General features: G+C 40.5%; 1 protein-coding gene across 2 annotated transcripts in view; it reads left to right on the top strand.

Moving 5' to 3' along the window:
* The window catches only part of LOC104600769 (Metallopeptidase M24 family protein), a 68,949-nt gene that overhangs the window by 33,985 nt on the left and 11,968 nt on the right, over positions 1 to 22,996 (top strand). For both annotated transcript variants that reach the window (XM_010263905.3, XM_010263904.3), the window contains exons 7-11: positions 3,929 to 4,056; positions 4,717 to 4,759; positions 5,992 to 6,075; positions 9,608 to 9,649; positions 9,803 to 9,873. In XM_010263905.3, coding sequence (XP_010262207.1) covers positions 3,929 to 4,056; positions 4,717 to 4,759; positions 5,992 to 6,075; positions 9,608 to 9,649; positions 9,803 to 9,873 — 368 coding nt within the window. The remainder of the gene's footprint in view (positions 1 to 3,928; positions 4,057 to 4,716; positions 4,760 to 5,991; positions 6,076 to 9,607; positions 9,650 to 9,802; positions 9,874 to 22,996) is intronic.

The following is a 22,996-nucleotide window of genomic DNA, read 5'->3' as shown; positions in this document are numbered from 1 at the left end:
ACTGTCTCTAGTCAAAATCTGCTGCCTCATAATATCATATTCTGAGTTCAGTCCCGTCAGGAACTCAAACACTCTGTTTGTCTCGATGTGCTTTCTATGGGTCTGAGCATCTCTGGGACTCTCCCACTCAAGAGTCTCTAAGTGATCAATCTCGTGCCACAGGGACTTCAAGGTAGAGAAGTAGACCGACACCGGTTTCTCTCCTTGTTTAAGGGTGTTCACTTCACATTTCAATTCATATGCTCTGGCAACATTAAGGGGTTGGGAGTAAGTTTCTTTCATAACATCCCATATCTCCTTAGCTGTCTTTGCCCACAAATAATTCCGGCTAATATGAGGCTGCATAGAATTACACAGCCGTGTCATAACCAAGTAGTTTTCTTGCATCCACTTGGTATATGTCGGGTTTCCCTTGGAAGGTTCTTTCATATCTCCTAGGAGGTACCCTAATTTACCTCTTCCATCAATAGCCATCATGGCTGATTGGGCCCATTCCAAATAGTTTGATCCATCAAACTTTACGGTCGTAATCTGACCACCCATCTCAGAAATACCACCATAACTGATGTTCCCAAGACTGCCTTCTGCCTGAATTTTAGACTCCATTTCTGTCAAGTCTCAAAACAGCACTTGAATCACCAATCACAATCAAAACACTATAGGCCTGATATGTATTCTCAGTGTATGTGCACAAAACCGAAATAATTCTGATCTGAAGCCAACTAGCCAACACAGCAGTAGCTGTTTGTAGATCTCTAACTCCCTTAGAACTTTGAGAACAGCCTTAAAAAGAACTGATATGCTAGGGAAAGTTAGGGTTTTAATCAGTCCTGAAAGGAAGCAATTCAGTCGCACAGTCCAAACTATATAGATGAGCTTGCAGTAGGGTTTTAATCAGTCCTGAAAGGAAGCAACTCAGTTGCACAGTCCAAACTGTATAGATGAGCTTGCAGTAGGGTTAATAAGAAACCCTAGAATCTGGTCGGACCTACCAATAAACTTAAGAGTAGCTCTAGGTAGATCACAGGGTTCAGTCAAACACTAGGCCTTGCCGCAGATCACTTTCAAACCCTAGAGTAGAGAGAAACACAGTTCGGCCAGGGTTTGCAGTAAAACCCTAGTGAATTGAAGAGAGAAAGAACAAGAATGGTTCGGCCTTCCCCTCCAGATAGGTCCAACCTATCTTCTCTGATAGAACTTCTCTTAAAAAGTAAACAACTTACAAGGAAAAAATAGTTCACTGCCTTCTAGGGTTACCTGAACCCTAGTCTTCTCTGATCCTTCCTGACCACCAACACTCTGCAACCCTAGCAAGTTTCCAACAGCTGCTAGCACCTCTGGCGATCTCCAAGAATCAGTCTGTGAACTCCTCCTTTTCAGCTTTCAGTCCTAGGGATTTCTCATGTGGTTGGCTGGTATTAGACTCACATGAAAAACCCTAACTTGGCTCTGATACCATGTAGGTTTTCAAGACTGCTAGTCAGTCTTGACCACTAAGAGATTGCAGGTTCGATGAGAAGAAAAGTGAAGAAGTAGAAGAAAGAGTGGTGAAAGAGCAGTAGAACACAGATTTTGAGGAGAAGAACAGAATGTCAATATTCTGCCGCTACCACTTTAAGTTAATATATATGTTATGCTAGTTACATGAAAGGACATATCTGCCCTTGGTGTTTACATCATAACTGCTAACAGATAACAAACAATATAAAACTGAAACTAGAAATAACAGAATAGCAAAATAACCACAGCTGTGACTAGATACATTCTACCCTACAGACAGAGTGGGACCACAGCTGTGGGGCCCACATCAATGTTCTCTACAGACACAAATGCTCCTTATAGTCACGAGAGACACATTGACACAATTAGCACACCTAGATGCACAGGCAAGGCACATTCTAAGGCATAGGCCTGGGCCCAGCCGTAGCCCCTTTTATAAGTTCACTTTTTTGGTTTTTTTTTTTTTATAAATTCTTATGTGTTTCACATTTTAGTAATGGTCTACTAACTTCTATATTGCTTTTTTTTTATTGGAAATGGTAATTTCATTACTACAAAATTAAAATGCAATTGTCAACCCCTAAAACAGGTGTTGAGCCCAAGTAATCTGAATTACAAAACTGCCCAGAACAAACTTTCCCTCACATTCCCTTGTTTGGCTAAGGTATTAGCCAGACCATTAGCTGATCTTCTTATCCACTTGAAGCGTGCACCAATCTCCCTTGTTATTTTGAGGATTTCCCATATGGGCTGTCAATACATCCATGCTCCTAACTTGCCTGTTTGCAGCCAGTCCATTAACAATTTAGAGTCTCCTTCTATCTCAACTTGGTGTAACCCCAATTGTTTGGCATATTTTACACCTTGAAGTAGAGTCATCACCTTTGCTCTCAATGAGTCATCCACCTCTATTGGCCCAGAAAACATAGCAACAATTCTCCCATCTCCATCTCTGAATACTCCCCCTATACCTGAAGGCCCCAGGTTACCCCTAGAGCTCCTATCAAAGTTCAACTTTATTCTTTGTTGTGTTGGTGGGGACCACAGTTCTTGCACAATAGGTTTTGTGGATGTTGCAGCTGCCACCACTCCCCAATTCCTAAACATGTCCTCCGCTGAGAAATCCTTAAACAAATCTAGAGTTTTCAAATAGTGGATAGTAGTCATAATGGTTATTCTTTCTACAGTTTTCTCCTTGGATTTCTCCACTCCTTTAAAGATCTTGTTGTTTCTTTCTTCCCAAACCGACCAGTGTATAGCTGCTCTTGTGGCTCTCCACATAAATCTACCATACCTCTTCGGTTGCCTGAAAAAGAGGCTTACCACATCTGGGGGAGGTGTCCACCTGCAACCAAAGAGATAAGAGAACCGGGACCAAATAAAGTGCACAAAAAGGCTTACCACAAAAGCACAAGTTCAGGTGGTGACGTCGGTATTGCAGTGTTTGGCCGGGACTAGGTGGACTAGTGCAAAGCCAGCCTGCGTGGGTGCTGGGACTTCGGAGCATGGTGGAATGTTATGATCCATTTGTCCCATGTTGGTACCTCCAAAGTCCAAACCCCCTAGATGGGCTTGTTTAGATTTATCTCAAGGGGCATTGAAGAAACATCACTGTTAAGGCCCTGACCTCCTAAGATTAGGAACACAAGATGTCTAACATCACACTAACTACTTGAAGTAATGCAACTAGGAGATAAACAAACATGTTGAGAATTTCACCTGCTTGAATTGTTAAATGCTTGAAACACTTTGTTTGGTATGATCCACATTTTTTTTGCTTCAATTTTACTTTTGTTTTATATGTTATGCTTATGTATTTTGATAATAAGCTTTTTAAAACATTTAGTTTCTTTTAAAATTCAATGTTCCATATTTTTATATATTGATGTTTTTATTTGTTATTTTTAAATCAGCGCCTTGTTTTGTCTAGGCACATGCCCATCTTTTGCCTTGGCACCAGAAGGCTACCGTGCTTTTCTTGTGCCTCTTGCTTTTAAAACACTGGATATATAGGTTCAGCTGCTCCTGCTCTATTCAACCAAATACATATTTATATTACCTATATTCCACAGTATATACCTACGTCTATGTTTAGTTTCTGTTATTTCATGAATTTTCTTTACCATATTGTTTATTTGACTTGGGGGCCATTCTGTAACAGCTGAAGTAGATGAACTAAATGACTTATTGCTTTGTATTTTAGTGGATGAAATAATTAAAAAGCTAAATATTTGATTGCAAAGTTTGAGACATTACGGAGCTTGCGACCTCCTTAATAACTTATTTTACTGAAAGACAAAGCAATAACTCATTAAGTCACTGCAGCTGTTCTCAAATGGCACCTTACTGATAATTATGCAGGACAGAAGGAAAAAATTATGACAAAGATTAAGCTCTGATTATGATTTCTTTCATGCATTTTGATTAGGTTATGAGGAAAGCAAGAGTGGACATGAAAGAATATCAGTTGGAAAGCATATTTCTTCACCACATTTACATGTATGGTGGTTGTAGGCATTGTTCATACACATGCATTTGTGCTACTGGTGATAATAGGTGAGGATTTTTTCTTGTACTTTTTTTTTTTTTTTTATTTATCATCCACAGACGCATTTACAGGTGCACAAGTACGTACACATCACAAACTTACTAAATAACATACACGACAGTTGTGGAAATATGCAGCTTGTGACTGGGTCTACACAAACAAAACATCACCTTTCCCTCTTTACCTTGTCATTCATCCCTTGCCTTTCTATTATTATTATTATATTATGAACAATACTTGAATTTGTCATTTGTTTGTTTTCTTTCTTGAAAATCTTAACATCTATTCTTTTGGGAAAAGTATTTAGTGTTATTTGGATATTGAAAAAAATCCAGTATTATTTGGATACTATCCAGATGGAGAGTGCTGCTGAATCTCAAGTGGATGCCACCTGGCTCAATTCACTGACATCTGGTAAAAAGAACAAAACAGCAATTTCTAAGCTATAATGACAGAAGTGACTCATCTTCTACGGCATTTTATTGCTAGATTTGACAGATACTTGAGATAATAAAAAGTAGCCAAAATGCACTTTGATGAAGATATCCTGAACTATAGATAAACATAAAAAAGGAGTGGACTGGCGAATGAAATAGAAGCATGTTTACGTCTCCAATCTCAACCATAATTGCTATCAATTTTGAAGTAATTTTACTTTTTATTTGCAGTGCTGTTCTCCATTATGGTCATGCAGCTGCTCCAAATGATAGGGTATGTTAGATGTTATGTTTCATATTTTCTTCATTCTTGAACTTGTTTACTGTTAAATATTTGGTGGAATCAATACCAAAGAGCGAGGATGTCCCTTTTAAAAAAGGTTTTGCTATTTGTTGTATTTGACTCCTTAAGCATTGATTTTCTTTCCATTTTTTTCCTAGAAGCATCGTTTTAAAATATTTCAGAATTAATGCCTTCCAGTTGTCCAGCTAATATAGACAAACTTTTAACTCAGTTGTTTCAGTTTTTCATTTGTTATTATTTCTTTAAAAGAAAGGTGATATTAATAAGGCCATTACTCAATGTCGTTCCCAGTTCTCTGGGGTCTTGGGAGGGGTAGACTGGGTATGATCCTAACCTTTGGCATTTTATTTTTCCGCACAAGGTGGTCATCCTCAGACTTGAACCTGCATTCTCATGCATGCGAGCCTGAGATTGTATCATTACATCAAGTAATGGCCCCTAAAAAGAATGATAATATAATAAGCAAGTTAAATTTGTGAAAGATCATCCTGTCCTTCCTCACTCTGACCCCTCTAAATCAGCTCTTGTCTATTTGCTGGCATAACAATCCTATGTTTTTCGCTTTTCAGCTCAAATTGTTACCATTTCATCAAGAAATATCCTCGATAATCTTTATTGCTATTGACAAAAAAATCAAGTATTTAATTCTAAGCAGCTAAAATATTCAGTGGAGTATGTTGATAAGCTATCAGTGGGTACCCAGGTTGGCAAATGGCTTGGCTGACACTTTTTTGGCCAAGCAAGGGTAAATGGAGCTATCCTGCACTCAATTGTAATTGCTTTTTCTTTTCTGGGTGAGATAAACTTATTATATACATTCAGTGGAGTGACAGTGACACAAATGAATTCTGCAAATCATGTGGAATTAATCACTCCTTGGAAATAACAAAGTTTTTTCCTTTATGGACTCGAAAACAAATGCTTTGAGAAATTCCATTTTTTGCTTTTAACAATGCCTGCATTATTAATATCCTTTCTCATTGTTCATTGAGAGTGTTGTTTGTTTGTTTGTTGAACTTTCATTTAGTGCTAATAGAAGTACCTTACTTGATCCATTGTTACTAACATTTTTTCTTGTGTTTTTTAGTTTGTTGGAAGGTAATGGTTGAGTTCAGATTTCATTTTATTGTAGAAATTCCTAATAAGTTAGTACATTTGTGATATTGGTCTGTGATTTTAAATTTCTCATAGCTTCTTTGCAGACCTTAAACGATGGAGATATGGCACTGCTAGATATGGGAGCTGAGTATCATTTTTATGGTTCTGACATAACATGTTCATTCCCTGTGAGTATATAATCCAATTCAATTTGCTCTCTTCTTATCATTAACCATCAACTTGAGTTTTCTGCTACATGGTTGCCAAGGAGTGCATCATCTTAAGGCTAGTTCTCTTGCACACTGCCTTACCGATGTTTTTATCCAATCTATGATGGATAGGAAAGTTTGTTCTTTGGTCTCAGTGGTCTCAGATGCCTTTTTTCTTGTTCGTGTTTTTTCAAGGCCGTGGCTCTTAATTCTCCTTTCTTCCTGGTCAAAGGCCATTTGGTTGGGCCCTACTTCTCCAATGAATAGCTTTTCATGAAACTAAGCTTTCTAAGAAAAAAGAGTATTATTAAAAGGAGAAGAATTATGTGGAGATGCATGAAGGCAGCAAAGAAGAGGTTAGAGATTGTGTGTTGTCCAGGGTAATCACTGGATTAGAACCATGGACGCCTTTTTACAGTTTCTTTTGATGATATATGGAGAAATTGGGAGGTGGTGGCTAGAAGCTTGTTTGAGAAGGAAAAGGTAACTCAGTGTGGTTGCCACTTCCAGGACCTGCTGGTATAGGAGGGGTTGTGAGAGACATGGAAGACAAATTAATAGCCTTGTTTTCTGGTCCACTGGGGTATGGGGATTCTCTCAAGGCAGAATTGCTTGCAGCCTTTCAAGGAGCACAATTTGCAAATGAGCTGAACATAACCAATTTGGTGATTGAAGGGTACTCAAAATTGGTGGTGGGTTTGTTAAAGGATCCAGAATCTGTGATTTGGTGCTACAGGGATGAATTAAAAAGGTTCTTATGGATCACCAAGAATATGAATTTGAGGATACAATGGGTGAGGAGATCAGCAAATGGGTTAGCTGATACTCTAGCCAAGCAAGGGGTGAAGGGGTGAATAGACAATCTTTGTTTTGGGCTCACTTGTAATTTTTCTGTTTTGTTTATAGAGAGGTAGCATCTTGTGCCTCTCTAAGGGATGCTTGTAATGATTATATTTTCAGATTTAATGAAATCTAACTTCAATTATCAAAAGAAAATGAGTGGTTGCCGCTTTCTGAAGGATATGTGGAGTTAATTTTGATGGAAGCAGTCAAGGTAACCCAGGCCCCTTTGGAATACGAGGGGTAATTTGAAATATAGGAGGTAACCCAGGCCCCTCCAGAGAGATTTTTTATGGAAAGGTTGGGATGAGGAAAAAAGAATTCACTTGGTCAGTTGTGACCAAATTTGTTCTCCCAAAGGCAAAGGGGGTCTGAGGATTAGAAAGCTGAAAATATTTAATAAAGCCCTCCTTGGAAAATGGATCTGGAGGTTTGGGACAGAGAAGGATAGCTAGTGGAGGAAATTGGTTGCAGCTAAATATGACACTGACAGAGGTGATTGGATAACTAGCTCTAGTGTTAATTCCCTAGGGTGCTCCCTTTGGAAGAAGATCATGGATTTGTATCCTTTGCTGAATAGGAGTCTGGTTCTGAAGGTGGGAAATGGTCAGCATTGAAAACTCTGGAAAGACAAAGGGTGTTCAGAAAGGTCTTTGACAGAGTTGTTTCCTCAGTTGTACCTCCTGGCTGACAATCAGGAAGCTTTGGTGGTCGAGTGCTATGAAGTTGTAAACAACTCCATCTTGGAGCCCCTCATTCAGAAGAAACTTCCAGGATTGGGAAATTAATCAAGTGAGGGAGCTGTTTGAGCTGATATCCAATCAGATCATAAACCTGCTGGAAGAAGATAGTTGGAGCTGGATCTGGAGTACAGACGGATCATTTTCAGTGAGGTCCTTTGCCAGAAATTTGGAAGGAGGTAACAGACCTGAATTTCCAGCTGCTACCATCTGGAATGCAGCAGCCCCTACCTAAGTAAATGCTCTTGTCTGGGGTGCTGCCTTTGGATAGATGCCTTACTAAGAAAAGCCTGGTGAGGAGAGGATTGCAGATTCAAGTTTTACATTGTGTTATGCAGTCAGCAGGAAGAGGACAATAATCATTTGTTCCTCCACTGTTCTGTTTTGATGTCTTTATTGAATCACTATCTTTCTTCCATGGGATTATCCTGGGCCATGCCAAAGTCAGTGTTGGATCTGCTATGGTGCTGGGATTGTTTAAGGCTTTCCAAGTTGGCCAAAAGTGTATGGAGATCAATTCCTACAGCAGCGATCAGCACCATCTGGGCGGAGAGAAACAATAGAGTGTTTCAGAACAAGGCTAAGGAAGTAGACAACCTCATTTCTAATTCTTTTGGCAAAGTGGTGTCTTGGACTGCATCTGTTAAAGGTTTCCAAACCAGGGAGTTTGGAGCCCATTGTAATGTAATCTGGGTTTCGGTCCTAGTTTCTCTTAAAAGGGGCCTATTTGTATCCTATTTTCATATCTTAATAAAATTACCTTACCTTTTTCAAAAAAAAAATATTATTGCTTTGCTCTTGGGCCCAGTGGGCTACAGAGGAGAAATGAAGAAATTTAAATGGCTCACTAGAAATATGAACATGGGGATATAATGGGTAAGAAGATTGGCTAATATGATGACTGATGCTTTAGCTACGCAAAGGGTGAATAGAAACCATTTGTATTGGGCTCAAATGTAATATGTAACTTCTTTTTTTCTTGGGAGGTAGCATCTAGTGTCTCTCTAAGGGATGCTTGTAATGGCTTCAGTTATTGATTACTTATAAAAAAAGTTTCATGCTAGAGTTAAAAAACTGGGGTTATTTCTATTTGTGGTGAACTAATGGATGAGTTTAATGGGTATTGAGTATTGAGAAAGGGAGTCCCAGGAAACATTTTCATCATTAAGGACAATTTGGTCATGAATGATGCTTGGGAAATTTGTATTATATGCCATTCTTTTCCCGCATATTAATAAAATGTCTGGTTACCAATCAAAGGAGAAAAAAACTTAGTTTTCAATCACATTGGGGCCATGGAGTTCTAATGATTTTACATGTTGCTTGGAGTTCCTGGGTAAAGAACTTGGTGGCTACTAGTAAATTTCCTTTTCATGGATGGTAAATTAAGCTTGCACAAACAAACAACTGCATAAGCACACACATCTCTGTCTCTGTGATAGATGAGGGAAGGTTGTATTACTATGGGGTAAATACCCTAATTACATTTTTTTTTTTTGAAATCCCTCAGGCTATTCCATTTTCCAACCATGTTGCATTCTGCATTTTTTTAATACAAGAAGATAAAAACTAGGTGGTAAGTACACAAGATTGTACTTATATTAATTGTAAATTTTCCTTGCATCTTAAAGCACATCGCCCTCCCTTGCTTGTTACTTTTCTAATTCTACTTTCAAGCATTGTGTTTCCACTCTGGAGATTGCAACTATTCTAATATTATTTCGGGAAAAGGAAAATAGAAAGAAAAAAAAAGCCTTAGTATCTTAAATGAAGTCTTTCTCTTAGAATTGCCATGCTTTGTGCCACAGTTTGGAATGTAGTTTTTTTCTTATCTTTTTTTTAGTTCTTTTGGCAATTGCAAAACATAGCTATTGAACTGTCTCTTTTTAGTTTATTGTTCTAATAATGCACTTATTTGCAATCTGGTGCAGGTTAATGGAAATTTTACAAGTGATCAGCTTCTAATTTATAATGTAAGTACCTTATTCTAAAGTAGTTACCAAATTCCAATAGTCTTTCTGGCATTTCCTCTATTTGTACTTATTTACTAATTGGATAAATATCTTCTAGTTTCTCATCATTAGAAGTTTCTTGTTTTTGTTAGTAAAAGGACTTGTGACTTGCAGGCTGTACTTAAGGCTCACAATACAGTCATTTCTATGATGAAGCCTGGAGTAAGTTGGGTAAATATGCACAAGTAAGTCTTGTCTACTTGGAATATCCCTGTAAGACGTTTTTAAATTTATTAGGACGTAGAAGTGCAACTTGGGTCTAGTTGGGTTAAGCATTTTTTAAATTTTGAATGGGTTCAAGCCTGATGTAGTTAAAATTCTTCAACTCAGGAAACCTGACTTGCACCCCTATTGTTGGTGATGCCTGATTTCTTTTCAAAAGCAACTTGAATCTTTATAGGACATTCTTGGTCTGGTTTTGCATTTATTATGGTTAACCAACTGAGATTAGTCCAGCATTTTGAAATCGGAAACCTAGGAATTCTCAACTCTCCTATTAGATGAGTTCATTCAAAATCTGGTTCATTCCTTTATCTTGATTGAATTCATCCAACACTTAAAACATGCAGCATGTTCAATTGTTTGGTTGTAACTTAGCCATCCAACTGATTTTTATGAGGGAAGAAGTTGCAAGAAAAATGGAAGGTTGGGATTATGAAGTTGAGGGAGGGATTGGAAGAGTGGACGGGAAAAGTTGAAAGAGGTGGAGGGAGAGAGTGAAGAGAGGAAGAGAGGGAGTGGGGGAAAAGGATTATGGAAGTTAAAAGTCCTATCCCAGAGGTAAATATCTTGAGAGGAAAGAGATACATATTTAAATTTTATTTACTTATTAATATCATTAGTTCAATCCAGTTTTATGCACATAATCAGTTTGGTCTGCCATCTGCTTTTCTGTTTGATATCCATCCTGGTTTCGATAATTATTTGTCACAACTGGTGGCATATCAGTTTTATTTACATCTGATGAGTGAATTATGAGAATGTTTTATTAATGGTTGCCAGGTAAAGAAAGTATCATATGAAGGTAAGGAAAGATATATAGCATATGGTATATAACGGTATTGTCCTAGTGGTATAGGTTATCTATATTCTTCAACAATCTGCAATCTTAAAATATTTAATAATTTGCTGTCGTACAAATGGATGGTGTGAGATGTTGTGATTTGGATTTGCATAGACAGTTCTCCAGATCTTGCTAATATGAAAAAAAACCTAGTTATCAGAAAATAAATTTATAGATCATAAATTGTTATAGACAATTGACTTGATACAAGTGGAATTGTAGATGTGGGGAATTTGTATATATCTTGGGAATTTCTGGTAACAAGGAATGATAAATTAAGTTTTTAGACATACAGCATGTCTAGATGTGTTGTATATGTATTTCACACTGTGTATAACCATTTACTTTAGTTATCTTGTGTGGACAATGCTACTGATATGTTAAATGTGATTTCAGTGCAAGTTAAACTAGAAATTAATACTTGAAGATACATATATAATGCTACCCAAATGGCGTTTGGACTTTCACATGGGATGAACTGGTTTTGGACCATGCCTTGATGGGTAGTTTGGCTTTTGCCACTCTGTGTAGCTTTTCTGTTTTTATTATAACCTAAACAACAGTATATCCACAGCCCCTTAAGTGTTTCCTCACTCCTCTCTAGTATGACTCTAGGCCAAGGTGGTAAAGTTTTGACCATGCTGCACTGCTCCTATTTCACCATTGCAAGAGAAAAGTCCTTCATATTACAGACTGAAGGAACACTGCCTTTTTGCAAATGTTGCAACGTTGGATGGCAGTGCTGTATTAGCATTAAAAGGACGGCAACAGTATTATATAATTAATTTATATACATTATTGTTTCAAATATTATTTACAATACTTGGTTTTCTTGATTTTTTTCCTATATATTCATGTATATGTATATGGATATTGATTGGTCCATGTCGGCATATATATATATATATATTTAGATAGATGCATAAGACTTGTATGTCTTTATATTTATGTACTTATAACAATACTATTTCTATAGTATCATCTTTTACAAGCACAAACGTTTTGAACACGTATGACCAACATTGGGTGATGACCTTTTTTATCCCAATTATATGAGAACTGAACTGTGTAGGCATTAAAGATTTGATAAACATGGGTTAACAAGCATAATAACATGGATTATAGAGTGAGAGTAGCCACTTTGTGCAAAAAATACCAGAGGTTAGATTTGCATCCACTCTATCCCTCCCAGGCCAAGATCCTAAATTGCCAAGACCAATATTATGTAATGGCCTTTTAACCAAGTAGATTTGTTGGCTTATCAACTTTGTTGGTGTAGTGAGAATGGGCCGAATGGGCACTGGTGTTCTTTATTTCTTTTAAGTAGTGTTTAAAAGTTATGCTTTTTAGTTATAGGCCTTCTTTTATCTTCTTTAATTATTTCTTTAGTGCTGACTGCCCCATTAAGGGATCCAAGTAATTGTACTCAGACTTAGAATTATAATAAAAGAGATGAAAGGGGGCTAGAGAGAGAGGTTCGGATTCTTCTTTTATCTTTTCCCTTCTTTTCTTCTTCCACAACCTATTGCTGAAATTTCTTTTCTTCTTCCTTCTCTTTCTCTCTTTTCTTCTTTTTTTTTTGCATTATCTGAATTACTGTAGGTGTAATTTTCAACTTGGTATCAGAGTGGGTTCTCACTTTCGACTTTTTTCTCCTTTCTTTTCCCATTCATAGTGTGTATGGAGAACTGATTGATTAATCACTCAACTACTTATACAGCCCAGTTAGGAAGGTTTTTGGAGAGTTTTGTGGAGGTTTTTCATCCTTAGTTGAAGCCCAGGGCAGGTTCTTGGAGATTTTTCCCGAAAACCCTAGATAACTAGAGAAACCTTGTTATAGGTCGTAGAGACAGTTTGAACCAGGCGCTTGGGGATCAAAGGTAAGCCTTTTGATTTCTATTAGGGGTGGTTTTGGTTGGATTGAATTCTGGAACCTTTGGAAGGGGTGGTTGACGTTTTTCTTTTTTCTCCCCATCCCACAGGACCCTGTGAAACCCTAATTTTGGGGGGTTGGGAGGTTGTTCTTTGCTTAGAACAGTAAATCTAGCCTAGTAAAACCCTAATTTGATTTTCGTTTGCATCCGTTTACTCAATGGAGCAAACTAGAGGAGAGACTAAATATTCCACAGATTTCGGGTTTGGACATGGGGGGTCAGTGGAGAATCGTTTTGGGGTTGTGACTATTGTGAAGCTAGATGGGACCAATTATTTAACTTGGTCTCAATCTATTAAGATACATGTGTGTAGTAGAGGAAAATGGGGCTATATTACCGGGAGCAAGAAGAAACCGGAGGAGGACGATTCTACCTATGAAAGGTGGATGTAGGAAAACTACACAGTAGTGGGTTGGTTAGTGAATTCTATGGAACCACACATTAGTTAGCATTACCTGTGGGTGGAAACTGCAAAAGAAGTGTGGGATAGTGTCACAAAGACCTATTCCCAAAAGCTTAATGTTGCTCGGGCCTACAAATTGAAGCATGATGTGAATAATCCTAGACAGGGGGAGAAGCCCTTAGCAGCCTACTTCTCTATGCTGAAATCTCTTTGGCAAGAGATTGATATGATGAAAACTGTTGTTTGGGGTTGTACAAAGGATGCAGAAACATATAGGAGGTTGGTGGAAAGAAATTGGGTTTTTGAGTTCCTCACCGGACTCTACTTGGAGTATGATATTGTGAGGTAGAATGTTTTAGCAAAGGATGATGTGACTTTGTCTCAGGCATATGCTATGGTGAGCAGTGAGGAGAGCAGAAGACAGGTTCAGTCTGTTGAGTCATAAGTTGATCACTATGCTAATGCGGGGATGAAGCTGAAGGTTAGCACTGGGAAGAAAGATGTTATCTATGAATACTGCAAGAAGCTTAAACACACTAAAGACACATGTTGGAAGCTGCATCCAGAGCTCGTTCCTACCAGATTCAAGAAAGAAAATGGTGGGAAAAGGGTTGAAACTGGAAATGGTGGAAATGCAAATATAGCCACCTCTTTACAAGGTGAACAAGGACAGGGTGGAGAGAAGTCAGTGGGAGAACGACTTGCAGTCACCAGGGCTGAATATGAGAAGCATGGCCGAATCATCAGCCACTTGGAGTCCAATGCCATAGCTCCATAAGAGATTGTTCCTTCCTCTGCATATGCTCACTCAAGTATTTGTGTCACTGCACATCATGCTTCTATCTCAGGTACTCATAAAACCCCTTGGATAATTGATTCTGGTGCTTCTGACCATATGACCAATGTTTCACACTTATTCACCTCTTACCAACTTCTTTCTGGTCGGGATAAGATATCCCTTGCTGATGGCTCCCTAGCCCCTATCATGGGAAAGGGAGACGTTAAGACCTCTAATGCCTTGACCTTATCATCTGTTCTTCATGTACCTAAACCTAATACCAATTTGCTTTCAGTTAGTAATTTGACTAAATTCCTGAATTGTAGTATGACCTTTTTTCTTTCATATTGTTTTTTAGGACATGGAGTCTCAAAAGGTGATTGGGAGTGGCCATGAGGCGAATGGGATCTATTTGTTAAACAAACCTGAGCAGAGCCAAGTACAACCTAAGAGAACTGCATTTGTTTCAGAGTCCATTAGTCGTATTATGTTATGTCATAGTCGTTTGGGTCATTTGTCCTTTTCTTTATTGAGTCAATTGTTTCCAAAGTTATTTAAAGGAATTAGTCTATCGAGTCTTCATTGCGAGTCTTGTGAGTTCTCAAAGCATTGTAAGAGCACTTATCCTTCAAGTAATAAAAGATCAACTATTCCTTTTAATATTGTTCACTCTGATGTGTGGGGGCCTTACCATTTACCACGTATGGGTTGGTATAAATATTTCATCCTGTTTATTGATGATTTTTCACGATATACTTAGATTTACCTTATGCACTCTTGGGCTGAAGTGTCTAAACTTGTGCAACAGTTCCATGAACACATACTCACTTAGTTTAATAACTGCATCAAAATATTCCGGTCAGACAATGCTAAAGAATATTTTGAGAAGGACCTTACCTTCTATCTTGAGAAGTTTGGGGTTATTCATCAGAGTTCTTGTGCCCACACTCCACAACAAAATGGAGTAGCGGAGAGGAAAAACTGACACATTGTAGAATTTGCAAGGAGCATTCTTTTTGCTACCCATGTTCCTGTGAAGTTTTGGGGTGATGTAGTTTTAACAACTACTTACCTTATTAATCGCATGCCTTCTCAAGTCTTGGGGTTAAAATCTCCTTGTGGAGTCATTTTTCCTGATGTTGAGATTTTCTCTATTTCTCTTATGGTCTTTGGTTGCACTTGTTATGTCCACATTCCCAGTTCCAAAAGACGCAAGTTTGACCCCAAGGCTTAGAAGTGTATCGTCCTTGGTTATGCCTCTACATAGAAAGGGTATTGTTGTTTTGATCCCATTAGTGGCACTTGGTTTGTTTCCATGGATGTCACCTTTGCAGAGTCAGTTCCTTTTATAGCCATCTTTCTGAGGGGGAGAGATCTCTCGAGTTGTTTTCTTTATCCCTTCCTTTGCCAACTCTAGTTGAGTCTTGTGTTGAGCCCTCCACAGTTACCCCCATTCCCGTGGAGGGATCCTCTCCTTTGAGGTCTTCCATTCCTACTCCTCCCTCACCTCCTGCTAGTCCTCCAATTGTTTCCACTCATCCTATTCTCCAAAGGTGGTACCAGCAGCAAAGGCTAAAGCAAACACAAGTTAATCCCACACCTCCAGTTGAGACTCAGGCGCTCTCAATTACCAAAGATAGGACATGTCCACCACCTCCTCTACCAACACCCTCGTTTCCAGACCTTGACCTACCCATTGCTTTGCAAAAAGGTAAGAGGAAACGCACAACTCATTGTATTTCCAAAAACCTTTCATACAATTTCTTGTCCCCATTCTACTATGCCTTTCTAGCTCTATTTCCTCTTAATCCATCCCAAAGTTTGTTTCAGAAGCCTTAGCCACACCGGATTGGAGGGATGCTATGAGTACTAAAACAAAAGCCTTTCATAAAAACAATACCTGGGATATTGTTGACTTGCCAGCTGGGAAGGAACTTGTTGGGTGCAAGTGGGTTTTCACTATCAAGTATCGTGCAGATGGGTCAATTGAGAGGTATAAGGCTTGGCTTGTTTCCAAGGGATATACCTAGGTATATGGGATAGATTATATTGAGACATTTTCTCTAGTTGCTAAGATGACTTCGATGAGAGTTCTTTTATCCTTAGCCGTGAGCTATGATTGACCTCTGTAAACATCTAATCGGAAATTAAATAGAGAATGAACACGAAAGTTAAACTTATACCTGCAATCACTTTCATTTGTACTAAACAGAGAATGAACACAAACATCTAAAAAAATACATCTAAGCAGAGAATGAACACAAACAAACGTCTAAAAAAATACAGAAATTGAAGTTTCTGTGAATGGTGATCTCATTGAAGAGGTATATATGTCCCTTCCTCTTGGTATACATGGCAAGGAAATGCAGGGTAAGGTGTGTAGATTGAAAAAATCACTTTATGGCCTAAAACAATCTCCACGTGCTTGGTTTGATAGGTTTAGGGCTGCTTTTGTTCAGTTTGGATACACTCAGACTCAATCAGATCATACCTTCTTTGTTAAGAGAAAAGGCACTCTGGTAACATTCCTTAATAGTTTATGTAGATGATATTGTGGTTACTGGTAGTAATACAAAAGAAGTTAGTCATCTCAAGAAGTTTCTCAGTTCTGAATTTGAAATTAAAGATTTAGGGGAGTTGCAGTATTTTTTGGGCATTGAGGTTGCTAGGTCCAAGGAAGGTATCTTTGTTTCTCAATGGAAGTGCTAGACCTTTGTTAGAGTCGGTTGTAGAAAGGTAGTATAGGCATTTTACATTAAGTTATATGTTAAATGTAATTATGAGTAGATCTTAAGTTGGCTGATGTGTCTCTCACTTAAGTGAGGGCATAAGAGTAATTCTGATTTGTTTAGAAAGGTACAAATAAAGTTTGGCTGACTAGAGAAAAGAGATTTTTCTCTCTAGTTCAACTAGAACAGTTTTCTCTTCTCTTATTATTATTATTATTATTATCTAAAATTGTAAGGACACTATATCTGAATTATATCAACCTTCTTATTGAGATTGGAAAACTTGGTGCTAAACCGGCCTCTACCCCTATTGATGTGAATCATTAACTCTCAGCTAATGATGGAGAACTTTTAGCTGACAGAGGAGTGTTTCAGAGATTACTGGAAAAGCTTCTTTATCTATGTATGACTCGTTCAGACATTTCATATGTTGTGAGTGCCATTAGCCAGTCCATGCATGCTCCCAGAGACACATATGGCTGTTGCAAAAAGGGTGTTATGCTACCCTAAGAGAACTTCCGGGAAGGGTACATTATTTGCAAAACATGGACACATGAAGGTAGAAGCATATATAGATGCTGATTGGGCAGGAAATGTGGATGATAGGAGATCCACATCAGGATATTGTGCTATGGTAGCTGGAAATATTGTTTCCTGGAGAAGCAAAAAGCAGTTAGTGGTCGCTAGATCTTCAGCTGAGCCAGAGTATAGAGCTATGGCCTATGGTGTTTCTGAGTTGTTATGGCTTAGATCTCTCCTTAATGAGATGGGTGTTTCATGTGACGAGCCACTGATGTTGTATTGTGATAACCAAGCTGCTATTAACATTGCTCACAACCCAATTCAGCATGATAGAACTAAGCACATTGAGGTAAACAAACACTTTATATGGGAGAGAGTGGTTTCAATAGAGGTGTGTGTTGGGAACCAAGGCCTAGACCCAACCTAGAGGCCCATGCCTCCGCTCACTCGCACTTACCTGAGGAAGAACACACGCAAGCTGTTTCAGCACCTAACTGCAACAAGCAACACGTCAGCTGGTCTCTCTACATGAGTTCGTTAGAGCACAGAGTTTGTTGAGATATTTTGTAACCCAAAACCATTATAAATATGGGTTGGCTGAATTAATGAACATGCAATTGAATCCACACTTCTCTCTCACTCACTCACTCACTCATTCTTTCTCTCTCTCTCTCTCTCTTCTCTTCATTTCTGTGTAGGAGGAAGGGTCTCCCTCAAAGAGACTTCTGAGGTGAGCAGCAACTCATCAATTGGTATTAGAGCGTGGTTGGCCAACTTGAACGGTCGAAGATGACCAACACACGATTGGTGACTCTAGACGAGAGGGTGGACAAGATCGAAGTCGATCTCCACTAGGTGGTCACGGGGCTCAAGGAGATCAAGGAAGCCATGTCGGTGATCGCATCTCAGAAGGAGAAAGGTACTCCCACCGCAGGCTGAGATAGTGACAATGAAGAATCTAGCTGGGGTAGCAGCAGGAGGGGAAACTAGGTTCCAGGAAGAATCACCAAACTGGACTTCCCGACGTTCTACGGAGGAGATCCGATTCCTTGGATCTTCAAGGCCGAGAAGTACTTAGAATATCATGATGTATAGGGACTCCAGCGTGTGACCATCGCTTCTTTCCATCTGGAAGGGGAGGTGATGTTGTGGTTTCAGTGGTTCAGACGATCCCGTCCCCAAATTTCATGGCAAGAGTTCACGGTGGCGTTGTGCATACGATTTGGTCCTACTGGGTACAATGACTACGACGAGATGCTATCCAGGGTAAAACAGACGGGAACAGTACGAGACAACCAAGTTGAGTTTGAATGACTAGCCACCAAAGTATATGGGTGGCCGGAGAAGGCGCTGGTCGGTTGCTTTGTCAGAGGATTGAGAGACGACATCAAGGTAGAAGTGAAGGCCCCTCAGCCCACTTCTCTGTCTACAGCTGCAGGTCTGGCAAGGTTGCAAGAGGAGCGGCTTGACCGTCAAGATGGACTTCTTCCTAGGCCCATGACAGAACCCATCTGACCTGTTGGGGAAACCACTCAGCCCACCCAAGTACCCACACCGCCAACTAAGAGCCCAGTCCCCTTCAAACGCCTCTCCTGGGCTGAAATGCAGGCCCGGTGTGAGAAGGGCCTGTGCTACAATTGTGATGAGAAATTTGGGCCTGGTCACCGATGCAAAACCCAGAGGATGTTCTTGCTGCAATGGGAAGAGACTGGAGGGGAGATGATGAGGAACTAGCTGAGGAGGAAAGGGAACCAGACAGTACTCAATACGACAACCCCGAGATCTCTCAGCTAGCTTTGACAGGGTTGGCATCCCCCAAATCTATGAGTGTTGAAGGGAAGCTCAGAGGCCATCGGGTATCAGTTCTCATAGACAGCGGGAGCACTCTGAATTTTGTCACACAAGTATTGGCTCGCCAACTAGGTATGACAGTTCTCTACACTTCTCCATTTGCTGTTAGAGTGGCGGATGGTAACCTCGTTGAATGTGAAAGTATTTGTAAAAACGAAAAGCTGGTAATCCAAGACCACACTTTCATCGTGGACCTGCATCCATTGGATTTCAGTGGGGCAGATGTAGTGTTAAGTGTATAATGGCTGAGCCAACTGGGCCCGGTCCTTTGTGATTGGGGACATATGACCATGGACTTCTATTGCGATGGGCTCCGCTGCCATCTGCAAGGTCAGGAGATACCTGGCCCACTAGTGGAAGGTCTACACTCCATGATAAAAGGGGGGTTTGGGAAGGAACACTTGCTGCTGATGCAGATGGGCCCAATTCCCAGAAGTCTTTAGAGACCCAGACCAGCTTCCTCCAAATCGGTTCCAAGACCACCGCATACCCCTAACTCCAGGGGAAGCCCCTACCAACGTGCGGCCCTACAGATACCCGCACTTCCAAAAGACTGAGATTGAGAGGCTCATGAAGGAGCTCCTGCACAAGGGATGGATACAGCCTAGTACAAGCTCGTTCTCGTCCCCAGTACTCCTTGTTAAAAAGAAAGATGGGTCCTGGCATTTTTGTGTAGATTATTGGGCCCTGAACCATATCATAGTCAAGGATAAGTTCCCGATCCCGGTTGTGGATGAGCTATTAGATGAGCTGGGGCAAGCCAAGTATTTCTCCAAAATGGACCTCCGGTCCGGCTATCACCAAGTCCGGGTCCACCCTGAAGATATATACAAAACAGTCTTCAGAACCCATGATGGACACTATGAGTTCCTAGTTATGCCGTTTGGGCTGTCCAACGCCCCTTCTACCTTTCAGGCCATCATGAATGATGTCTTCAAGCCCTACCTCCGGCGTTTTATTTTGGTCTTCTTTGATGACATCCTAGCATACAACAAGGATTGGGATTCACACCTCCAACACTTGGAACAAACATTGAGCTTGCTGAAACAGCACCAACTGTTTGCCAAACTTTCTAAGTGTGTTTTTGGGCAGACTGAAGTCCATTATTTGGGCCATGTGGTTGCAGCTGGAAGGGTCATGGCTGACCCAGAAAAAAATAATTTTTACAGGACTCTCCCACGCCAAAGACAGTCATAGCCCTGTGCGGGTTTTTGGGCCTTACTGGCTATTATCGGAGGTTCATATGCAATTATGGGTCACTAGCAGCCCCACTAACTGGGCTTCTCAAAAAAGACTGCTTCGTTTGGACGAAGCAGGCCCAGAAGGCTTTTGATTCCCTCAAGCAGGCCATGACCAGCCCACCAGTCCTAACCTTACCAAATTTCGAAGAGACCTTTGTGGTTGAATGTGATGCATCAGGTGTGGGGGTTGGAGCGGTGCTCATGCAAAATGGAAGGCCCTTATCTTATTTCAGCAAGGACCTCTCCACTAGAGCCCAAAACCAATCAACATATACAAAGGAGCTTATGGCAATAGTGCTGGCAGTCCATAAATGGCGACCATACTTGTTAGGTGGAAGGTTCATAATCCGAACTGATTAGAGAAGCTTGAAGTTTATACTGGACCAAAAATCCCTCACCCCAGATCAGCAAAAGTGGGTAATGAAGTTGTCGCTGTGGATGCATTGTCACGGAAGGCTGAGTTGTCGCTGTTAGTACACTCTCAGCCCCATTACCCTCTATTTGAAGCTTTACGAGAGGAGGCCAGAAACAACCCCAGCCTTGAAAAGGTGCGGCAAAGCTATTTGCAAGACCCCACCTCTACACCGGGGTACACCTTGAAGGGACCAGACTTGTTTTTTAAAGGGAGATTTGTTTTCTCTCCTGCTTCAGCGCATCAGAAGACCTTGCTAGAGCTCTATCATGACTCGGTGTTAGGAGGACATTCAGGTATTTTTTCGGACTTATAAGAGGCTCTCATCACATTTTTATTGGCCCAATATGAAGAAGGCAGTAGAGCAACACGTAGCACAGTGTACAGTATGCCAGCAACAAAAGTACTCGGCCCAATCCCCTCCTGGGCTCCTGCAACCTCTCCCAATTCCATCTCAGATTTGGGAAGATATATCCTTGGACTTCATCACTGGCCTTCTACCCTCTGGGGGCAAGACGGTGATCATGGTGCTGGTCGACAGGCTCTCTAAGTATGGGCACTTCATTGCCCTATCACATCCCTACACCATAGCTTCAGTAGCTGAAGCCTTTACCAAAGAAGTGACAAGACTCCACAGTACCCCCAAATCGATCATCTCAAATCGGGATCCAGCCTTCCTCAGTCAGTTCTGGAAGGAATATTTCCGTTTACAGGGGGCAATGCTTCATCTATCTACTAGTTATCACCCTCAGTCTGACGGACAAACTGAAGTGCTGAATAGATGCTTGGAAACTTACCTACGTTGTTTTGTGGGTTCCAAGCCCAAACATTGGACGAAGTGGCTCCCATGGGTCGAATACTGGTACAACACTACATTCTAGACGGCAACAGGGTTTGGAAGGGAACCACCACACATCCTTCCGTATGAAATGGGTTCAACCGTAGTAGCAGAAGTCGAAGCCCAGTTGTTGGCAGGAGATGAGGTGCTCAGCCTCCTGAAGGAGAACTTACCCAAGGCCCAACAACTCATGAAGAAGCAGTACGACAAAAAACATAGGGCTGTCGACTTTCAAGTGGGGGACTACGTCTACCTCAAGCGACAATCCTCAGTAGAAAAAAGGGCCTGGCATAAGCTCTCTCCTCGCTACTTTGGGCCGTTCAAGATAATTGAGAAGATAGGCAATGTTGCCTACCAACTGGACCTACCCAAGACAGCTTGTCTCCACCCAGTTTTTCACATTTCCTTGCTTAAGAAGTCCATGGGAGATCCAACCAAAATTAGCAACGACCTCCCAACATTTATGGAAGATGGAAACATTACCCTCACACCTGCCAAGATACTGGATTACCGTTGGGTCCATCACGGGAAGAACATAGTGCAAGAAGCCTTACTAACCTGGACTGGGCTTCCCCACCATGACTCCACGTGGGAACCGTATTGGCAGCCGAAAAATCAATTTCCAGATTTGGACCTTGAGGACAAGGCCCATCTTGAGGGAAGGGGAACTGTTGGGAACCAAGGCCCAGACCCAACCCAGAGGCCCAGGCCTCCGCTCACTCGCACTTACCTTAGGAAGAACAAATGCAAGCCGTTTCAACACCTAACTGCAACAAGCAACACGTCAGTTGGTCCCTCTGCATGAGTTCGTTAGAGCACAGAGTTTGTTGAGATATTTTGTAACCCAAAACCATTATAAATATGGGTTGGCCGAATGAATGAACATGCAATTGAATCCACACCTCTCTCTCTCTCTCTTCTCTTCATTTCTGCGTAGGAGGAAGGGTCTCCCTTGAGGAGACTCCTGAGGTGAGCAGCAACTCCTCAGCGTGCCTACCTTTCATTGCATCAGAAGAGCAAATAGCAGATTTTCTAAGGGAGTCCCAAAGGCAAAGCTTCAATATTATGTAAGCAAGCTGGGCATAATTGACATCTATGCTCAGCTTGAGGGGGAGTGTAGTGAGGATGGGCTGAATGGGCCCTAGTGTTCTTTATTTCTTTTAAGTAGTGTTTAAAAGTTATGGGACTTCTTTTATTTTCTTTAATTATTTCTTTAGTGCTGGCCGCCCCATTAAGGGCATCTAAGTACTTGTACTTAGACTTATAATTATTAATAAAAGTGATGAATGGGGGCAAGAGAGAGAGGTTCGATTTCTTCTTTTCTTCTTTCCCTTTCTCTCTTTTCTTCTTTTCTTGCGTTATCTGAATTACTGTAGGTATAATTTTCAACTGTCGGGTTTCATTTGTTTGATGCTTTGTGCCCATGTCTTGCACCAATATGCATTTCCATGTCTGTTGCATAGGGCAAACATATCATACAAACTTGAATGCTTATGAGCATTGTACTTGACATCAAAACAAACAATGAATAATTGTC

Source organism: Nelumbo nucifera, chromosome 8 (genome assembly GCF_055504915.1).
Source record: "Nelumbo nucifera cultivar China Antique chromosome 8, China Antique-T2T, whole genome shotgun sequence".
Lineage (NCBI taxonomy): Eukaryota > Viridiplantae > Streptophyta > Magnoliopsida > Proteales > Nelumbonaceae > Nelumbo > Nelumbo nucifera.
The sequence above is the reverse complement of the archived record's forward strand: the minus strand, read 5'-3'. Positions and strand labels throughout refer to the sequence as shown.